Below are 19,487 nucleotides of genomic sequence, written 5' to 3'. Positions count from 1 at the left end.
GATCCTTCTCAGCACAGCTCTACTGTGCAGAGTTACAGGTTGGGGACAGGACTAAGTGTTAGGGCTAATGGAACACTAAGTTATTTGTTGCTAAGTTTTGTTCCCAAAGAAAACAGTGCACAGGTGAAGGAGGGTACTCCTACTGTCCTATCAGGACAAAGGTGTGTGGATTTTTTTTTTTTTTTAAATACCAAAACACACAGATAACAACCATATAGCGAGTCAATACAGCTGATTTAAGTAGAAGAGCCAAAGCCAGCACAAGACATGCAATGCTAGGAGAGAAAAATGTACCTCCTCCACAACAGGGAGAGATGAGAAAAGTGACCATAAGTCTGGAGTTTCAGTCTATTGCAGGATTTCTCACACCTAGAAGACTCAAAATGTAGAAGAGAGTTGTAGCAAGCTCCAGGGAAAGGAGATCTAGTTCTCCACAAAAGGACACTGCTGATTCTCTTTGTTCAAGTCGCTCCAGGTACAGCTCCCAGATTTAAGGCTCCTGCTCAGATCCACTGTCACTTCCTTCCTCTCCCCAAGGTTCTCCCCCAGTGCATGCCTCTTACCCTACAGAAGAAAAGCAACCAAGGTTAAAACCCAAGTTAACTGAGAGTTTGTTAGTTAATTTTTCAGTGGAAAATGTGGCCCATTTTTTTAGGCCATTCAGGTTTGGCTCTCCTCAATGTCCAACAGAGTGATGAATTTCTTCCCAGAGCCTAAGAGAGGATGCACTGAAATGAGCGATATCATAAGGTAGAAAATACAAGCATTGAACCAGATTGAAGGGATCTAGGGACAAATATACGACTGACCCACAGAAAAGTACTGATGAAGTTATCAGGTTCTACAGGCCTGGGAGAACTCAGCTCCCATATTTTGTAGGACTCCAGTTTGGAATTGGAGGATTCTTCATTTCCACTCATTCCCCTCCCACAGTATATCTCATTAAAGCTTTACCTGGCGAGGCACAAGAGCACTGGGGGAATTATCATCCTGTAGGATGCTGAGGGGAGAACGTCCAGTTCCACCAGATGTTGCCATGATTTTGTTGCTGGTCTTGCGTCTTATGGGCTTGCTCCCTAGAGAACAAAGAACAAGTCAGTAAGTCATTGCAAGTCTAGAGACTGCTGGATTTTAAGCTCTTCTGAGCAGGCAAGTGGACTAGATCATGAAGCCAGGAAGAAAATTTTACCCAAGGACTCCCAGGTAAATGACCAGGACAGTTTTCTGCAGCATGATCTATATTAAAGACTCATCACCACTCACTTATAACACTTGGAAGTACTTCCCTTCCTCAGCTCTTCTTCAAAGGGACTCTGCAGTTCCTCTTTGAGTAGGTCTCCACGATGAAAAGCCTGCCTCAGATTTTTTGTATGTAAACATACAAGCTCCTCTGTATGTTTACCTCTTATTTTGTCTAGGAATTGAAAAAATCCTCAATGCATGAGAGAAACCAGTCATATAAAAGACCCCAAAGGGGCTTGCAGTCCACCAGTTACAGCCCCTCAAGGAAAGGCTATCTGAGGCCATGAGAAACTGCTGAACTGGGAGGACTAGATAAAGTTTCTGTAAGGAGGCAAGCCTGGTGGGTCTGGAGAAGGTACATGCAGGAGATAGGAATAGGTCAGGACTCTGAACACTATAACCAGGACTCAGCAGGTCTCCAGGCCAACAAAGTCTCACATCAAGCCCTGTAGAGGCCAGTCCTCCAATTTATGGCAAGTATGTTCCCCACTATTTAAAGCCTGCTTATTAACTTACAGGGCACTGAAAGCTGCAGGGCTAACTTGCCCTCATGCAATAAGATCTAAGCAGGCTCTCTGTAAGGAATAGAAACAAGTTTCTCTAAGATAAGACCAGTTCCCTCCCTGCAGCTTTTGAAAAAGGCTCCTCTGCAATTTCTTCTTCAGCCCTGCACACACAGGCATCCTCAGTATTTCACTGGGGGTTGCTGCCTCCAGCCACCCCTGCAGGGGACTTCAAGGGCATCACACTTACCCACAGAGAAAGGGGGCCCAGCAAGACAAGCCAGCCTCACAGGAGCCTCACCACTAGCACTGGGAAAAGATGGTCGCTCTCTCTCTTCCCCTGCCACAGCAGTCACCTCCCAGCCAGCCTCAGCTGGGGGGCTGTGCAGGGCAGGCTCCTCCACAGCCACCTCCTCGGGGCAGCAGGCCACTCCCAATAGCGCTGGCTCAGGAGGCACAGCTTCAGCTCCGCTGAGCTGCTTCACCAGGCAGTCCACGCTGTCTGGGCAGGAGGGGAGAGGGCAGGCAGGGTGAGCTGCCGCACAAGGCAGACAGCCCACCCTTACCAGCCGCTGCCGGGGTCCCCCACACCGGCAAAGGAAGGGGGAGGGGGGGCACCCCCCAGGCCGGCAGCAGGCTGGGGCCCAGCGGGAGGGCCCAACTCACCATTCAGCACGGCCTTCATAGGCGTGCGGGAAATGCCCGGCGTTGGCGAGCGAGGGTCCCGGTCCCAGCTGGTCTCCACTGCCAGCTCCACGGGGCCGGGCATAGGGCTGCCCCCAGGGGAGCTCACCACCTGCAGAGACGGCAGGTACTGGACGGGGAGTGGGCAGAGGCAGCCCCAGTCCCCACCGGGGGGACGGGGTCGGCCCGCCGAGGGGGGCCCCACGCGGCCTGGGGAGCACCTGTACCTCAATGGGGGTCCGCAGAATACCGGCGCTGGGGGAGCGGGGGTCGCTGACATGTGCCAGGTGCTTGTTGAGGAGGGGCCCGGAGACGGGAGTAGCGGGGCAGCTTTCGGAGGCGCCCATGGCCGCAGGCGGCGTGCCACAACCCCACCACCTCTGCCGGATCGACACTCTCGCCCAAGCAGCCGCGATTCAAATCTCCCGCGCTGTGGCCGGCCACAGCCCCATTGGTCCCCGCCCCGGAGGCCCGCCTGTTGGCCAGCTCCGACGCCAATCTCCCGAGGGTGCCGCCCCGGAGCGAGGCGCCGGGGCGTTTCTACAGCGACCGCTCTGGCACATCACCCCGCCTCGCGCGCCCCTCGTCATTGGCTAGAGAATTAAGCCTCCTCCAACCTGATTGGGCGGTTCTGGAAGACTCCCGAGGCGTGAAGCCGGCCCAGGGAAGCTGGCTCCCCGCGTGCCTCCATTGGCCAGCTCTGTGGCAACGACAGTCAAAATTCATCTGTCAGGTGTCAATCTTCAAGGGACTCCCCGCCTCTGGCCTGCTTCTGCGACGCTATTGGCTGAGGAACCCAGCGCGTCGGCACGGCCGTTCCAGGCGGCTGTCTGTAACTGCAGGAGAGCGGCTGCCATTGGACGAGTCGGTCGGGCTGCACTGCAGGCGGGCGCCGTGCCCGCCGCTCGGCCTCTCCGCGGCTGTGCCTATGCGCCACGGCATTGGCTAGAGGCCGCCTGACTACGCGGGTGTCTGATTGGTTAGGGTGGGGCTGTGGGTGGTGCTGCAGTGAGCCGCTGTCATGGCGGAGCTGAGCGAGGCGTTGCTCTCGGTGTTGCCGTCCATCCGGGTGCCCAAGGCCGGTGACCGAGTCCACAAGGATGAATGCGCCTTTTCCTTTGACACACCGGTAAGCGTGGCCCGCGGCCGACTCGCGCCGCCCGCCTGGGCTGCCCTCCGCCTTGCTCGCGCTCCCCAGCCCACCCAGGCACCCGGTTGCCGCCGGCGCGGGGCGCTCTGGGACTTGTGGTTCTCTGGCCGCCGGGGCTGCGTGCGGCCGGGCCAGGCGCGTGGCCGTGGAGACTACAGCACCCTGCAGGCCGCGCTGCTCCCGTCCGCGGCGCGCTGGGGGCTGTAGTTCTCGCGCCGGGGCGGGCGTGGGCAGGTGGCTCACCCCGCTGGGCAGCAGCGCGGCCCGCCCCGCGCACCTGGGGAGCGCGCACCTGGGGAGCGCAGCCCCGCCCCCCGCCGCGCGTGCATGGCGGGGCATGTAGTTCTGCGGGGGAGAGGGGAGTGGGCGTGCCCCAGAGCCGGCCCCGGCCCGCGGCGCCGCGGGGCGGGGGTCCGCCTTGCCAGGCTCCGAGCTGCCCCCGCGGCCCCACCACCTGGCCCGGCCTGGCAGGCTGGGGGCAGGTCGGTGCTGTGTCATTAAGATGGCAGTGGTCCCTTTCCCAGCTGGCATCCCTGCCCCTCCCTTGCTATGCCTGGCCTAGGCAAACCTGGGGCAGCCCAGGCTGCAGGGGTTCCCCACCTTGGCATCCCGCACTGCTGCCCCTTGGGGCTGTGCCCTGCCCACCAGTGCTGGAGAAATGTGCTGCTGTCGGAGGATGCAGGTCCTTCGAGGAAGCAGGATGTAAAAGTCTGTCCCTCTCCCTCCCCGAGCCCTGTGGCAACACCTGTCCATGTGCTCTCCTCTCTGTCTCAGCTGTCTGATGATAGGAAACAAGCTGGGAGTTCCTTAGTGTTTTCCCTCTTCGTCAGTCTCTATATTTGGGTCCCTCCCCTCTTTGTTTTAAAAATAGTGTATCTACAGAATGTGCGTGGAGTTTTCTAGGTGCTTGTGGGGTGGGGTGGACTCACTCTGTATCTGTTTCAGGGCTACCCACAAGCTTTGGGAAGCAGTGGTAAAAATAAAAAGTTATCTGATAACCTTCTTCATGCTGTAGTTTGGCAAAGTCCCCCATGACACCTGGAGTTAGGCTTTCAGACAGGGTGACACAGTTTTGTTGGTAAAGGTTGTACCACGCTCTGAACATGTGAACTGGGTGTGCTATGGACTTTTTACAAGATAAGGTCCTCAGGAATCTCACTCAGACTGGCCTGATTCAGTAGCATCCTGCCATAAATCGATAGGCAAGTAGGTTTTCAAATTCATTATCTTAATAGGAGCACCCATTCTTCTGGGACAGCTGGGCTAGGGCTTGACAGCTTATTTCAGGCTAGCTACTAAGAGTTTCACATACAGGAATAAACTGTAGCCATTATTTAATGGAGCTCATGAATAATGAATAGTATTCCTAGAGGTAAATGTGTGCTTATCCTAACAATTGGAATGGCATTCTGTACCAGTTTTTCTCTCTCCTTCCTTCCAGGAGTCAGACGGTGGCTTGTATATTTGCATGAACACGTTCCTGGGCTTTGGGAAGCAATATGTGGAAAAGCACTATCAGAAAACAGGCCAGCGGGTCTATCTGCACCTCAAAAGAACACGTAAACCGGTAAAAAAAAAATAGCGTGGTGGTACTGAAAAATACATCTGAATGAGTACAGAGACAGATCACACCTCTCACTTGCAGGACAAGTTTGACAGTTTGTAGAGTTTTCCCTCCTCTCAAATGTAACTGATGTTTTTCTTGGTGAATCCCAATTCTTCAGGTCTACTATTTTTCAATTATTATATGGATTACCCAAAATATTTCTCTCTACCCTCTTCCCATTTTCACAGTAGCTGAACTTCTATCCTTAAGGCTTTCCACAGCATGCCTGTCCCCTTAACTCTATTTTCTTATCCTCTCTGAAATAGAAGGAAGAAGACACCAACTCCAGTGCTGGGGATCCCCCAAGGAAGAAACCAACTCGCTTGGCTATTGGTAAGAAAGCACTTGTGTACTCTGTGTTCCTTGTTGTTTAGGACTAGTCCGTTGGAGCTTCCTGGCCTCGTGGTATGTCCCTCTCGCTTTTCTTTTCCTAGGCTAGTTGAGGCTAGTAGCCCCAACCTAATTTAAACTTAGTGTTTTCTAGTGTGTCGTAGGAGGTCAGTTATTGCAAAACAGTTGTAGAGGTGGTAGTTTTGTTCTATGTTCAAAGAACATGTGCTGCATCTTGGTTTCTGTAGATAAATGTTTTGCATCCTCCCTTAACTCTGTATGCCTGACTGAGTTTGGCATGGGTATATCCAGTGTGGGGCTGTTGCTTGATAAAGCTGTGTCCATTGTGGAGCTGAAGTGAGTTTGAGAAAATGGAGATATTTCCCACAAAGCAAAATATTTTTTAAACTTCTCAGAAATCGAACTAGTGGTTTTTATATAGAAGGGGAAGAAATTACTGGAAATGCTGTATTAACATTTTTGGTCAAATAATTCTTTGAAATATGAAGCCTGATACTGGAGGAAGTATATCTAAGTATTAAAATATTAAAAACAAATGCTTTTTTGGAACAACAATGCTGGTGTTCCATTACTATTTTGCACAAACTGAAAAAAACTGCTGTGGGAATCAGTGAAGATGCTGCAGGTTTCAGCTAGTACCTTCTGAACCATTATGGAGACCTATGAAGCAGAGGATGGGAACATCTTTAGCAGTAGCAGGTTCTTGGCCTTTCTGGAGGCTGACCACTAGAGGGAAATGCAGAACCTATACCTAGCTGGTCTTGCTTGTTGCTCACTTTTTCCCTGGCTGTGCCACTGTGTAGCAGAAATCTGGTGACCGCAGTGCTGCCAGAGCACAACCACCAATATTAAGAGTTTCAACCATTCCCCCTTTTTATAGTGAGTTGCATAGGCTCCCAAAGCTCACTTCTAGCAAAGCTGAGACTAGAATCTATATTTCTTCAGGTTGCCAATGCTTTTATCTATGTGATTATGCTACCTGTGCAGAGATTAGGCCCAGTCTGCTTTGTGAGTTACTTCTGCATCCTCAGTTCTACAAAGGTCCAAAACAAGTGTTCTCACTAAGTCAGCAAATAGCTTTCTGTGATAACATCTTAGTGGTGTGAAGGGAGCAGGAAAGAATAAAAGAAAATAACCTGTGATTGACTCAATGATTTCAAATCCAGGAGAGATTTTTTTTCCTCCCTTCTTTTAGCCAAATTGTGATGGTGGACTAATTCCAACAAGGAAGATTTGCAAAAGTATTGGAGAGATTTCAGAGCAAAGTGTCATTGACTTTAATACCTATCCCTTGATCTCTCTGCACCTCAGCTCCCCTCTCCATGGAAAAGAAACTTTAGTGCTTGCCTCTCATGAAATGTTGGTTGAATGTCTCTTTTGGAACTTATGGTGTTTAGATACAATAGTCGGTAGGGAGGCAGGGACCTCACGCTATTGAATGTATATAGGGAAGATGGGAAGGAGACAGTCTGCCAGCTGAAGACCCTCTTTCTCATTTGGAACTTCCAGAGGTTCACATAACAACACCAGAGGACTTTAGCAGTCCATTTTGGTTTGTGTAGAAATTGTGCTACGCAGAAATTGTGTAGTATCCTGAGGGATTGCGTATTGCTTTACTTTGTGACGTGATGACAGGAGATCTCTCTGGGATGTGCTGGAGAGGTACAGGAAAGGATTATTTGTGTATATTGTTGCATGATGACCTCTCAAATGATGTTAGTGACTGTTTTCAAGTATTTCTAAAATCACTCAGGCTTGCAGCATCTCCTTTTCTACGTGGCATTTTGTGCATAGTCCGAAATTGTTGCTATTTGAGGGGAGAATTGCAGGAGATGTTGTGAGAACCAGGTATTTTTGTCAACAATGTTTTAAACAAATACAGTAATGTTTTCCAGAACAGCTGCAGTGCACATAGGCTTCTTGAGCCAGAGGTGACCCTTAAAGTTAAAGACTCATACTGCCTTCAGAGATCTGCTGCAGCCACAGCATGCCATTTCTAAAGAAATAAAGGAAACTCTGTAACAAAAAAACATAGGGAGATGAGGCTGCTAGTAAGCAAAATGCCTTCTGCCCTGTTTCTTTCTGGAATGTGGGGTGTGAATTCTTGGAGAACAGGAAAGGCCAAGATAATGTTCTCAAAAAACGTTATTTTTTTTTCTGGGTATCTGCATAAATCAGAAACTTTTCCTTCCATTGCTGCTGTTACTTTTCAGTGACTGTCCAGCAGGACTCACAGCAACTAGCAAATATCCTATTTTGTAGGGAACTCCCATGTCTTTGTCAGTCTCTGGAAGGCAGAGAGCTAGGCCACCAGGAGAAACTGCTAGTACTATGCCTTTCCTAAGACTTTTTCTGTAACTCTGGAGATGACTAAGCACTCCTAGTTCTCTTTGTTTGAGTTCTGGACTCTGAATCGTCTTTTCTGGAGGGAAGAGAAGAAGAGGCGGGGTCTTGAAAGATGCTGGTAGACTAGACCTAGCCACTAGGGATTTGAAGATGATTTCTTCAGGCACTTTTCCATTCATCATCGTGGATATGTTGTGAAGGACAAGCCACGATGCTTTATCATCGCTCTGTTCTTGCCATTGACTCTAAAACAGGTTTTCTTTTTTTCTGATGGTAGTCAAGGTCTGGAGATTCCTTCTAAGGACCTATGAAAAACAGCTGGGGAAAGCAAGCCTATTGTCACTAGTCTTATATTAACTCCTGTGGAACTCCACACATCTAGCAGAAACTTTAGGATCCAGAAGCCGAAGAAGGATTGTGGATCACTGATCAAGAGCTTTGCCTTAGTTATAGTGTCTTGTTTCTTGTAGGCCGTGGGCAAAGAAGACTTGCAAGCTATTTGGTTTGACCTGTTACTACAATGCTTTGTCTTTCTGTAGGTGTAGAAGGTGGATTTGACATCACAGAGGAAAAGTTTGATTACGATGAAGATGTAAAAATAGTAATTTTCCCAGAACATCTGGATATTCCTCGTGATGGGCTGGAGGGACTACCAGACATGGTCAGAGACAGGGTATGTGTGGGTGGACGGTTGTGTTTTCTGTTGGTAGGGAGGAAATGCACCATTACAGAGAAAGCACCACTGTCCTGTAAAAGGGAACCTGCAGAGCTGCTGTGAAGTCCCAACTTGGAGTAAGTAATAGCATTCTGCACTTATACAGTGCTTTATATTACAAAGTCCTGGCCTTTGACTGAGGCTCCTGAACAGTGCCTTAATGCAACTGACTTGCAGATCTGACCCTAAATATGGAGTGTTGTGGCACTGGGAACTGGGAACTTCTTTTCTTGTGCCCTTTATTCTTTTTCCTGCTGTCCTGATTGCAGATTGCCAGTGCAGTTGAGGCCATCCTGACAGCAGATTCAGCCTCACGGAAGCAGGAGGTGCAGGCTTGGGATGGGGAGGTTCGCCGTATTTCCAAACATGCTTTTTCCCTGCATCAACTTCAGAACGACATCCGCATCCCACCATGGTGAGTATACTGTTGAAGCTAGCTATATTCCTCTGTATTCCAGACCCACCCTGATTGCTGTCTTCTCGTGTCCTGCATCTGCAATGGGAATATCGCTCCAGCAGGAGATGAGATTTCTTTTGTGGGGCTTTGCCGTGTGTCTGAGTGTGGCTTGTGCAAATTAGTAAATTCAGGGGAAGGGGCAGAGTAAGGTATTTCAGGGTGCTCAGTGTTGTGGAGTAAAAGAAGAAAGAGATCCCATAAACCTTTGCTTATACTGTGATTAGCGGGTGACAGTGGAGAGGGCTTGGGACATGGAACCCAAAGGTTTCCCCCTAACAGCTCTTTTTTTTCCTGCCCTTTGTCAATAGTGGCTGGAAGTGTAGCAAGTGTGACATGAGGGAGAACCTGTGGCTGAACATGACTGATGGAGCCATCCTATGTGGTCGGCGCTACTTTGATGGCAGTGGTGGCAACAATCATGCAGTTGAGCATTACCGGGAAACTGGCTACCCACTGGCTGTGAAACTGGGAACAATTACTCCTGATGGAGCTGGTGAGAAAGGGGATCCCATGAGGGTTATAGATGCTAGGCTCCACTCAGGCTGACTTTGGTTTCTGACAAGGCAAGTGAGGGAGGCTCTCCAGGTATCAAGCTAGTGTTGCTCATGTTATGATCTGGAACATGCAACATCATCTGATCCTGAACTTCCTCACTCTGACCTGCTTCTTGTTGGAGGCAAAGAACTGGCTGATAAAACCTGGCCTTCCTTCTCCTCTCCCTTGTAATTTGAAGGGTCTTAAAACAGTTATCCAGATTTCCTTCTAGTTTCCTGTGGTTAGACGTTTATCAAAGAATTTTATGTTCAAAGCTTGAGTAGAGAGTAGATGGCACAGTAACCCACTTTTCTCATTCCAGGCATAGATGCCCCCTAATCAGTGACAAAGTTTTTTGTCCTGTTATATGTTGCTGGGGGAACCTCAATGTTCTATCTGTAGTGCTACTGTCCTGAGAAAGGAGAGGAAGACCCAACTGCTCCGTCTGTCAAAACTGCCAGTTCTGAGCACTCTGTTCTCTCCATCCAGCAGAACTGAATTTTAGATCACAGGCCAGGGTAAATCTCTTCCTCTTGGTTCCTCATAGATGTCTACTCCTACGACGAGGATGATATGGTGTTGGATCCCAACCTGGCAGAACACCTTGCTCACTTTGGGATTGACATGCTCAAGATGCAAAAGGTAAGGAGTTCCTGTGCAGGCCCAGAAGGAGGAAAGTAGCAAGTCAGAGATTTGTTAGCTGAATCCTAGCTTTTCACATTCCTGAGCATCATTAAAATTCAGTCCCATGGCTATGCAGCACCATTCCTGATCAAGAAATCCTGGTTTTTTTATTGGACGGAGCTGCCTTGCCTCTTCTTTCCTGTCCCTCATGTTTATTCCCTTGGAGTTCTGTGTCAGTACCCTAGGCAGGAAGGTGCCCGGGCTCTTAGCTTTGTTTGCTATATTCAGTGTTGGTGCCTGATTTATATGCTCTTTTTCAGGGCATTGTTCAGATTTCTCCAATGTAAGACATCTCTGATGTTGTAGTATTCCTCCTGCTGCCTTATAAATGAGTCCTTCAGTCCCAGACATTCAGATATTTTAAAGCAATTCTTGTATCTTCCTCTTTTCCTAATTTAAACAGAAATCCTAATCAAACAATGGATTTAGCTGTTTCTCTACAGCATAGCCATTTTGGCACTACTCATGTTCCCTTGGGTCTTCTCTGAGGGTTTTTTCCTGTTCTCTCTCCTCCACAGACAGATAAGACAATGACGGAACTGGAAATTGATATGAACCAGCGAATTGGGGAGTGGGAGCTCATCCAAGAGTCTGGAGTGCAACTCAAGCCCCTTTATGGGCCTGGGTACACTGGTATCTGTAATCTAGGCAACAGTTGCTACCTCAATTCTGTGATGCAGGTGCTGTTCAGTATCCCGGACTTCCAGAGAAAGTAAGTGAGCTTAATTGCCCCTTTCCATTGGCCTGAGGTCTACTGGAATCAATACAAAGGTCCCTTAGGGCTGGGATCTTCTGTTGTAGGAATCCAGCTCAGAACGGGGTCTTTACCAGATGAATCCATGTGTCCCTTAGATTGCCTTGATTTGCTTTGCAGGTATGTGGACAAGCTGGAGAAGATATTCCAAAGTGCACCTTCGGACCCCACGCAGGACTTCAGCACACAAGTGTACGTAGAGTTTTGGTGAGAGGAGGAAGGCTGAGGCTGCCTGGGTGCATCCCCTCTGCTCTGCTACAGTGTGCTTTGTTGCAGGTTTCTTCCTCAAGCCTTGCCTCTCTGTCTCCATGTCTGTCACCTAAGACACTGATCCTCTGTGTTCAGTAAAAATCTAAGACAAGAAGTGTCAGCTGAATGCCCTAGATGGAGAGGACAAAGGGCATCTGCCTCAGTGCTCATGAGAGTCTCAAAAGATGTCTGAGGCCTAGCCATGATCTTATATGTATCATGTGGGGAATGCAGTACCATCTGTTACCACGGGGGGATTTCTAGTGGGCGTGTGCCATCTGCATAACAGCAAAGAGGTGCTCGCTTTCTGCAGTGGAGGGAGAAGTCTCAGAGGAAAGTTATACAGAGATTTCGGCAGCTTTGCCTTGGTGGATAACACATATGCCTGAAGAGAGATGCTTATTCCTGCAAGAGCTATTGTGCAAGCAATAACAGGACAATATACAGAAGAAGGAGCACAAGATTTGGGAGGGTATTCCAGTTTAAATACATGGGTTCTCCGCTACATTGACTCTAAAACACTGAAGCAACGTTTGGAGGTTTGTGGGGAAAGAAATGGAGGGTGGCATTTGTGGAAGAGAGTTCAGAGGAGGATTCTGAGTTCAAAGAGATGCTCAGCCTGAGCATTTAGGAGGGGATTGAGTTGAGACAGCCAGAAGGATTTTTGCCTGGTCAAAGGAGTGAGGTGGTACAGCATGGTTCAGATAAATGACATCAGTGATGGATTGGAATAGTAATGAATTGGAATAGCGGGAGGGTCTGGGCATAGGAGAAATCAATGAGTGTTACTGTTGTCCACTATGTGCCTCATGCAGTAATTCTTTTTCTTTTCCATGGGAAAATGTGATCAGTCTGCTCACACCAGTACTGCCTCAGGCAATTTCACTGTGCCCTGCTGTCTCCTGTGCAGTTAGATACAGTGCTACTTTACCCATGTCAGGCTGCAACATAGTTTGGCTGTTAGACAGCTGCTGTATGGCTCTGCACTGGCTGCCTTCTTGTCAAAAAATGGAAGTTGTTCCTTTATGTTCTCTCCCCTGTGCCAGCAATGATTGAGCTTGGTGCCTGAAAGTCTTGGTGACTTTCAAGTGGGTGATGTCTCATGGGACCAGAGACAGCAGACCAAGATGAGATGATCTCAGCTGACACAGTAGAGAAGACTGATCTCTATGAGATTGAGAGTCCATGGCAGTGTTAAAACTGGATGGTTGATGTGGTTCCTGGAGTATAGGGGTTTGAAGAAGGCAATTTGATGCTAACAACTACTTCTTCATTTTTCCAGAGCCAAACTGGGCCATGGGCTACTTTCTGGGGAGTATTCAAAGCCAGCTTCTGCAGACGGGGAACAGCAACCAGATCAGAAGGTGAGACTTAGACTCAGTATCTTCATGATGAGGGTGTGTGTGAGGGGTGTGTGTGTGTTGGATGGGAAAGGAGGGAGAACCCTTTCCGGAGACCTGTCCTGGAGCTCAGCCTGGGGCCCTATCACCTGAAGAAGAGCATGGTTAAGAGTAACATGTTACAGGCCAAGACACATGCTTGGCAAATTGTGATCACCTTCCTCTTTTTCTTTGTTATTTCCAGGGTGTGCAAAATGGCATCGCTCCGCGCATGTTTAAGTCTCTCATTGGAAAGGGGCACCCAGAATTTTCCACCAACCGACAGCAGGATGCCCAGGAATTCTTTTTGCACTTCATCAACATGGTGGAGGTAATAGCTCAGTCTCTCAAGTCTCTCAGAAAAGCCCAGCTTTGTTTTCTACCCATTCAGTACTATTGCTGATAGTAGGGACAGGGAGGTGAGGTGAGAAGGTGGCAATTGGAGCAGAGGGAGGGAGAGAACACAGTGAAATGGAGCAGTCAGGATCTGTGAGAGCAGAGAAAGAGTGCTGCCTTCTGCCAAGAAGCCTGCCGTGTGTCCAGGGCTGATTGCTCAGAGGGAATCTCTTTTGTGAATGGCACCGCTGGAGACATGTCTTCTTCAGGAGCAGGAATAGCATGGGTTCCTAGGGTTGGCTGTAGTTTCCTTCTTGCTAGCTTTTCCAGCAGACTGGGTGCAGAAGTGAATACTGTTTAGCCACATCCTGTGTGGGGCTGCTGCTGCTGTAGATATTTATTTTTGTCATTCTGATGCTACACCTCTGATGATTTTAATTTCTCCCTCTTCAGAGGAACTGCCGCAGCTCGGAGAACCCTAATGAGGTCTTCCGTTTTCTGGTGGAGGAGAAGCTGAAGTGCCTGGCCACAGAAAAGGTGAAATATACCCAGCGTGTGGACTATATCATGCAGCTGCCCGTACCCATGGATGCTGCGCTCAACAAAGGTCAGTAACATGCAGAAGGCCAGAACAGTGGCAAACATTGTGGTTGGAGATTGTACTTTTCTTGCAGAACTCCATAAATAAGAAAAGGACTTGCTCAAGGACAGCCTTTACCACTTTTGAAGCCAGACCCTCCACATGCTTTTCTTGTGGGATTGAGCTGTTTTCTCGGAGGTGATATGACACAGTGATACTTCTCTTTCCAGAGATCTCTCCAGAGCCTTTCCCTCCTACACCCCAAGCTGGACTGTGATTTAACAGCAAAATGGAACCGCAGTAGTACAACAGTGCTCCCTGGAAGACATTGTCTACTTTATGCTCCATTCTTGAGGGCTTGTATCTATAGGTCTATTCTGTCTGAGTGTTGCTTACACCAAGTGCTTTATGAGTACCTAGAGGTGGTCTTTGACCCCTCTCCTTTACTACCTAGATGAGCTACTGGAATATGAGGAGAAGAAGCGGCAGGCAGAAGAGGAGAAGCAGCCGCTGCCTGAGCTGGTGCGAGCTAAGGTGCCTTTCAGCTCTTGCCTAGAGGCCTATGGAGCTCCAGAACAGGTGGATGACTTCTGGAGCACAGCCTTGCAGGCCAAGTCTGTGGCTCTCAAGTGAGTGTGTGTGGGTGACTAGATGAGGTATGATGAACTGAATATAGCTGCATGTTTTGGAACTTCTTTTGTTTAGTTGCTTGGGGAAGGAGTGTTACCAAAACTTTGTAGCCCTCTGTATCCTGCACCCACAGGACATTGAAGCACCGTTGTAAACCAGAAGGGAGATCAGTTTGTCACGGCTGGAGGGTCTGCCTCCAAAGGATTACAGTGGGCAGTACAGCAATGCTAGTGAAATCCTTACCACTAGCTTTCAGTTGCTGCAGGACTATGAAAATACAGTAATAATCCAGAAAATGATCAGCTTTTGTTCTAAATTTGAAATTTAGTTTTAAAATCAGTAGGTGACAGAATATGGCAACACTGCTCTTGCTTGGTCTCTGGAACCTCTTAAAGGAAGTTTCTAGCTATCAAAGTTTGAGCAAAAGCATTGAGTGTAACAGATGCATCAGTTTGAGAAACCAGAGCCCTGAGACAGAAATTCTTTCAGTTATTTTAAAGGATGCTAACTCAAATACCAATATCAAAGCTTAAAAAGCAGCTTTAACTTGTCTGACTGCCTGCAGCATATGCAATAGTGCAAAGGTGTAGTGAGAAGATTGCAGACTTAAGCAGCTTCCTGCTATGATGTTGCTGACTATATTTCTACAATGAGAGAGTTGTCCTCAAAGGACCGAGTAAGTCTACCAAAGTGGATGTATTTTTCTAACACATATTCTACTATTAAGCAATAGCCACTATGAATTAACAGTCAGTAACACGATCGCATTGAGAAGTAATGTTTCGTTCAGCTTTTAAGTAATGAGTTGTGTTCAAACATTTCTTAAGAATTAGCATTGAATATATACCGTTGCTTAATAAATTTTACTGCATATTACAATTATCCCCCACAATCCCTCAGTATTACACCAATAATAAGTATCTGTCTGTCTCACTATTTCTTCTCCCTTCAAAAACATTCCTCTCTCTTTCACAGATGCAAAACACCCTTTTTCTCAAATTGTCTAACGTACTTAATTACATTCAATCAAATTCAGAGCCACTGTTAGCTTAAAATTTGCTGCTTCTGCTTCATATCCAAAGAAGTGCTCTCGTGCTTGAAAGCTTGTCAGCTTCTCCAGCTGTATCTGTCGGTGTAATAAAAGATGTTATTTTCCCCTACATTCCTTAAGGATTAGACTTTTAATTAAATACTAAAATCTGAGGAGGCTTGTAAAAACAGGATTGGAAGATAGAGAGCATGCACTATTTTTCCTCATCCTTCAAGGTTTTGCAAATGCTACATTCAGACTCATCTAGTCAGAGCATGTGCTTTAAAAATTGTTCTGTGTTTGAGGAGCTTTAAGCTCAGCACAGGAGAATCTTCCACAGCTCTGCAAATACATGCATCCCTGCCTTAGGACACACCTCTGCCCTACTCACTACTTTCTTGTATCAACTAGAAGCCGTCAATCATTGCTGACAAGGTATAAAAACTAGCTGTGATATTTCTGTCTTTCAGAACAACACGATTTGCATCTTTCCCAGATTATCTGGTGATCCAAATCAAGAAATTCACTTTTGGTCTGGATTGGGTGCCCAAAAAGCTTGGTAAGAAAGAGGAGAAGTTACAGAGCATATAGGTACTGGGTGTCATATATGGGCACTGTAGTTGTTACTGGAAAGAGGATAATAACTACCTCACAAGGAGCAGCAGTCCATAGTATTTTATCCCCAGTGACTGACTTTTCTAGATCACACAAATAAGTCCTTTGGTTTCTGCTCCTATGGGGAGGCTGAGCAATAATGTATCTTGCAGATGTCTCCATTGAAATGCCAGAGGAGCTGGATATTTCTGCACTGCAAGGAACAGGGCTTCAAGATGGAGAAGAAGAAATGCCAGACATCGCACCCCCACTGGTTACACCAGATGAGCCCAAAGGTAGCCTGGGGTTCTATGGCAACGAGGACGACGACTCCTTCTGCTCCCCTCACTTCTCCTCTCCAACATGTTAGTGATTCTCCTCCTCTTTTCCTGATGCCTGACTCTCTTCCTTGCTCTCCTTGTCTTGTCTCCCGTGCTAGCAGTTTCCTCTTGCTCAGTCTTTTCCTATCCTTCTGTCAGTGAATGCTGGCTGCCACCTTTGCATGCCTATTATGCAAGGGTGTTATGCAGGGGAGTGTGTTGAAGCTCATACTGTGTAAGATTGGGATGTGGCATGTCTAGTGCATTTTCAGGTGGCAGGACTGGGGTTTATGTAAGACTTAGCTGGTAGAGGTATTTTGTTTTCACTAAGCACAGTGGGAGGTAGGGTTTGGAGGGTAGGGGAGAGCCAGTGCTGCTGAGTTCATGAGCTGAATCCCTTTGTCCCCTGGGGTACCTGTCTTTGCGACTGTGCATTTCAGAAGAGGAGGAAAGAATATAAAGGATGGGTAGAGCAGAGAGACAGAACTTGTGTGAAACGAAGCCAGGCAATGGCGGTTTGGGGGATTTTTATGAGACTGCACAACATGGAGCAGGCAGGGCTGAGTGGGATTGGGTGGCTCTAATCTCTGTCTTTCCACAGCTCCCATGTTGGATGAGTCGGTGATTATCCAGCTAGTGGAGATGGGCTTTCCCATGGATGCGTGCCGCAAAGCTGTGTATTACACAGGGAACAGTGGGGTTGAGGCTGCCATGAACTGGGTCATGTCACATATGGATGATCCAGGTATGAGCTCACATGGCCATGACAAAGCTTATTGCATCTGGGTCATCATACTGCCTTGTCCCACTGCAGTAGTGGAAAACTAAAGTAGTTTAGACCTCAGACTGTATCCCTGTCAGAGAGATCTAACTGCTCTGAGCTGTGTTCTGTTTCCTACTGCAGACTTTGCTAACCCTCTAGTTCTCCCTGGATCCAGTGGACCAGGTTCAACTATTGCCTGCCCAGACCCTCCTTCAGAAGACAGTGTGGCCACCATTGTCTCTATGGGCTTCTCCCGGGACCAGGCTATGAAAGCACTTAGAGCCACGGTGAGAGGCCCAGATGACATCAAACTGAAATGGTATTCTGAGGAACAGGCATTCCCAAATTCGCAGTATTTTGCTCTTCTTTCCAGAACAACAGTCTGGAGCGTGCTGTGGATTGGATCTTTAGTCATATCGATGACCTTGATGCAGAAGCTGCTATGGATATCTCAGAGGGGCGCTCAGCAGCTGAGTCCATCTCTGAATCCATCCCCGTGGGTCCTAAAGTGCGCGATGGGCCTGGAAGTGAGTTCCACGCAGTAGGAACGTGTATTTTTGGGTGCAAACTCAGTATGGCTTTACCCTTCCTAATCCATTCAGTCCTGTAGCCTCTAGTAGCGGGTTCCACAAAGCTGATTTGGTTGTTGAAGTGGGGGGAGCAGGGAGGAAAAGGAGAGGGATGGAGATGTAGGGCCTAGACCCTTCGGGCTAAGACTTGCTTGGAAGCAGATAAGCTCTCCTGAGAGGCAGAGGAAGTGTTGACAAGTGAAAGATGAGGAGGACTGTGCCGCTTTTCCCCAGCCAGTGCTGGAGGCTTTTCTGTTCTTCAGGCTCCCATTGAAAAGCCAAATTTCAGTCTGTTTGGAAAATTGATGCCAATACTGCTTGTCTGGTAGGTGCCATAAAGAGGGGGATCCCTGATTAACCATCCATCATGCATGAGCCAAATAAGCAGTTGGAAGAGGTGAGGTTGGACAGGAGTTACCATCTCCTATTCCCTGCACTCCTTGAGACCAAATCCTCACAGGCAGACTTGACAGGAGTCCACTTCTAAATTGTCAGCCAGCAGATCTCATACATCAGAAGTTCTCTGGAGGGCTTATGTAGGGTGTTTCAGGTGTGAAGCCTTCTCTCTTTCCCTGATCACGCCTCTTTTCCTTCCTCAAGAATATCAGCTGTTTGCCTTCATCAGCCACATGGGCACTTCAACTATGTGTGGCCACTATGTTTGTCACATCAAGAAAGATGGCAGGTAAGAGGGACTCTCACAGGATAAGGGGACCCCAAGGTAGAGTTTTAAATCACTGTCCTCCCCTGTTTCTTCAGTGGTCTTGTGGGAAGGGGGATGGCAACTACTAGGAGGAGGAGGAGAGCAGGCAAGGGGAATCAAATAGTGTCATAGCAACAGAACAGTGTCCCTGAGCTTCCCTTCTGCCTGTTGCAGGTGGGTGATCTACAATGACCAGAAAGTCTGTGCTTCTGAGAAGCCCCCCAAGGATCTGGGCTACATCTACTTCTATCAGCGGATTCCCAGCTAGAATGCCCTCTTGCTGTGTATGGAGGGGGGGAAAGTGGGCTGAAGGGATGCAGGGCAGTGAGGATAAGAGCAGGGTCCTTCTCTCCCCTGGTGCTCTTCACCTACTCTTCCTTTTAATGGCCTCTCTCCATATGTGCCACTGCTGCAACGTGGAGGCAAGAGTTCTTTGACTAATAGACTGGGGCTGGAGCCCCTGTGGACATGAGTGAATGGGGTCGGGGGGGGGGTAATATCTGGTTCTATAGGAAATGTCCTCACTATCCCCACCACCTCATGACACACGCAGCCCTCGTGCTTTGCTGCTTCGTGGGATGATGCCACCTCCTTGCTGTCTAGAAGAGAAGGAGGGGGCTTGTGTGTATGTGTGGCTTGTATTTTGGGGGGGGGAGACTTCTCATCCCCATCCTCCCAGAAGAGGGAGCAGTGCAGAAAGCAGCATGGGCCATGAGCAGTGCCCCCTCCTTGTGTGCCCTTTACATGCCAAAATACACAAAGGATAAAATAAAAATCTAAATACCCCCACACACACAGTTTCTGTCTGCTCTGTGTATTGTTAGGTGTTCTCCAAGAGCTGAGGTCTGAGTTCTTCTGTACTATGAGCAGAGGGCACTTAGTGCTGGTGTGGTTCTCTAGCCTTTGGTGAAAATGGACCGTGCTACTATTGTGTAGCAAAGGCATCTTGAGTGGCTAACTCCCTGGTCTGATTGCCCACTAATGTTGCTATAGCAGTGGCTCTGTCTCCTCTTCCCCCTTCCATCCCTGCTATGTCTGCTTTTGAGTGCTGTAGTGAGGACTAAAGCAATCAAAGAGCTGCTGACCATGGGGGACATAGTGTTGGGAGTCACCTTCTGTCCTGGTTCCCTCCGTTCTACTGGTGGTAGGCCTAATGCATTTTTGCTCAAGTGTCAAAATACTGTAGGAAAGTGACTGATTCATACCTCCTTTTAGAAATGAAAAGTGCTAAGGTCTGTAGCTGTGACGTTAGAAAAGTAGCAGGGCCCTTACATGTTTTAGCGATCAGCATGGTCATATCCCATGTGT

The 19,487-nt window shown here is 48.2% G+C and overlaps 2 protein-coding genes across 5 annotated transcripts; one reads left to right on the top strand and one right to left on the bottom strand.

Annotated features, from left to right (window-relative positions):
- Positions 1-129: 129 nt before the first annotated feature.
- CDCA3 (cell division cycle associated 3) lies at positions 130-2,889 on the bottom strand. 3 transcript variants are annotated; one of them, XM_026113267.2, is made up of 5 exons: positions 2,657-2,889; positions 2,412-2,559; positions 2,047-2,247; positions 955-1,076; positions 130-564 (listed from the first exon to the last, which is right to left on the bottom strand). In XM_026113267.2, exons 1-5 carry the CDS (start codon positions 2,774-2,776, stop codon positions 424-426), a joined length of 732 nt encoding a protein of 243 aa, XP_025969052.2. In that variant the 5' UTR covers positions 2,777-2,889; the 3' UTR covers positions 130-423. The 3 variants fall into 3 exon arrangements, with proteins under 3 accessions (XP_025969052.2, XP_025969048.2, XP_025969051.2); XM_026113263.2 differs by having other exon boundaries at positions 1,996-2,247; positions 2,657-2,886; XM_026113266.2 differs by having other exon boundaries at positions 1,996-2,247; positions 2,412-2,541; positions 2,657-2,884.
- A 362-nt stretch (positions 2,890-3,251) lies between these two features.
- Positions 3,252-18,970, top strand: USP5 (ubiquitin specific peptidase 5). Of its 2 annotated transcripts, none has more exons than XM_026113259.2 (20): positions 3,252-3,558; positions 5,021-5,146; positions 5,452-5,518; positions 8,422-8,555; positions 8,867-9,012; positions 9,363-9,547; positions 10,136-10,230; positions 10,791-10,984; positions 11,147-11,218; positions 12,558-12,639; positions 12,860-12,985; positions 13,444-13,597; positions 14,025-14,199; positions 15,701-15,789; positions 15,998-16,189; positions 16,746-16,889; positions 17,049-17,194; positions 17,281-17,434; positions 18,077-18,161; positions 18,354-18,970. In XM_026113259.2, the coding sequence occupies exons 1-20, from the start codon at positions 3,451-3,453 to the stop codon at positions 18,445-18,447; spliced, it is 2,568 nt and encodes an 855-aa protein (XP_025969044.1). In that variant the 5' UTR covers positions 3,252-3,450; the 3' UTR covers positions 18,448-18,970. The 2 variants fall into 2 exon arrangements, with proteins under 2 accessions (XP_025969044.1, XP_025969045.1); XM_026113260.2 differs by having other exon boundaries at positions 3,253-3,558; positions 15,998-16,120.
- Positions 18,971-19,487: the final 517 nt, after the last annotated feature.

Source organism: Dromaius novaehollandiae, chromosome 1 (assembly GCF_036370855.1).
Source record: "Dromaius novaehollandiae isolate bDroNov1 chromosome 1, bDroNov1.hap1, whole genome shotgun sequence".
NCBI classification, from domain to species: domain Eukaryota; kingdom Metazoa; phylum Chordata; class Aves; order Casuariiformes; family Dromaiidae; genus Dromaius; species Dromaius novaehollandiae.
This window is presented reverse-complemented; position numbering and strand designations above follow the sequence as displayed.

Excerpts from the sequence above, each read along its gene's own strand:
- CDCA3 (XM_026113263.2), bottom strand. The coding sequence starts at position 2,776 with ATGGGCGCCTCCGAAAGCTGCCCCGCTACTCCCGTCTCCGGGCCCCTC. Across the intron at positions 2,248-2,411 it reads TATGAAGGCCGTGCTGAATG|ACAGCGTGGACTGCCTGGTG; the intron begins GTGAGTTGGGCC and ends CCTCCTGCCCAG. Across the intron at positions 1,077-1,995 it reads TGGGCCCCCTTTCTCTGTGG|GGAGCAAGCCCATAAGACGC; the intron begins GTAAGTGTGATG and ends TTTGTTCTCTAG.
- USP5 (XM_026113259.2), top strand. The coding sequence starts at position 3,451 with ATGGCGGAGCTGAGCGAGGCGTTGCTCTCGGTGTTGCCGTCCATCCGG. Across the intron at positions 9,013-9,362 it reads GACATCCGCATCCCACCATG|TGGCTGGAAGTGTAGCAAGT; the intron begins GTGAGTATACTG and ends CTTTGTCAATAG. Across the intron at positions 11,219-12,557 it reads CAGGACTTCAGCACACAAGT|AGCCAAACTGGGCCATGGGC; the intron begins GTACGTAGAGTT and ends TCATTTTTCCAG.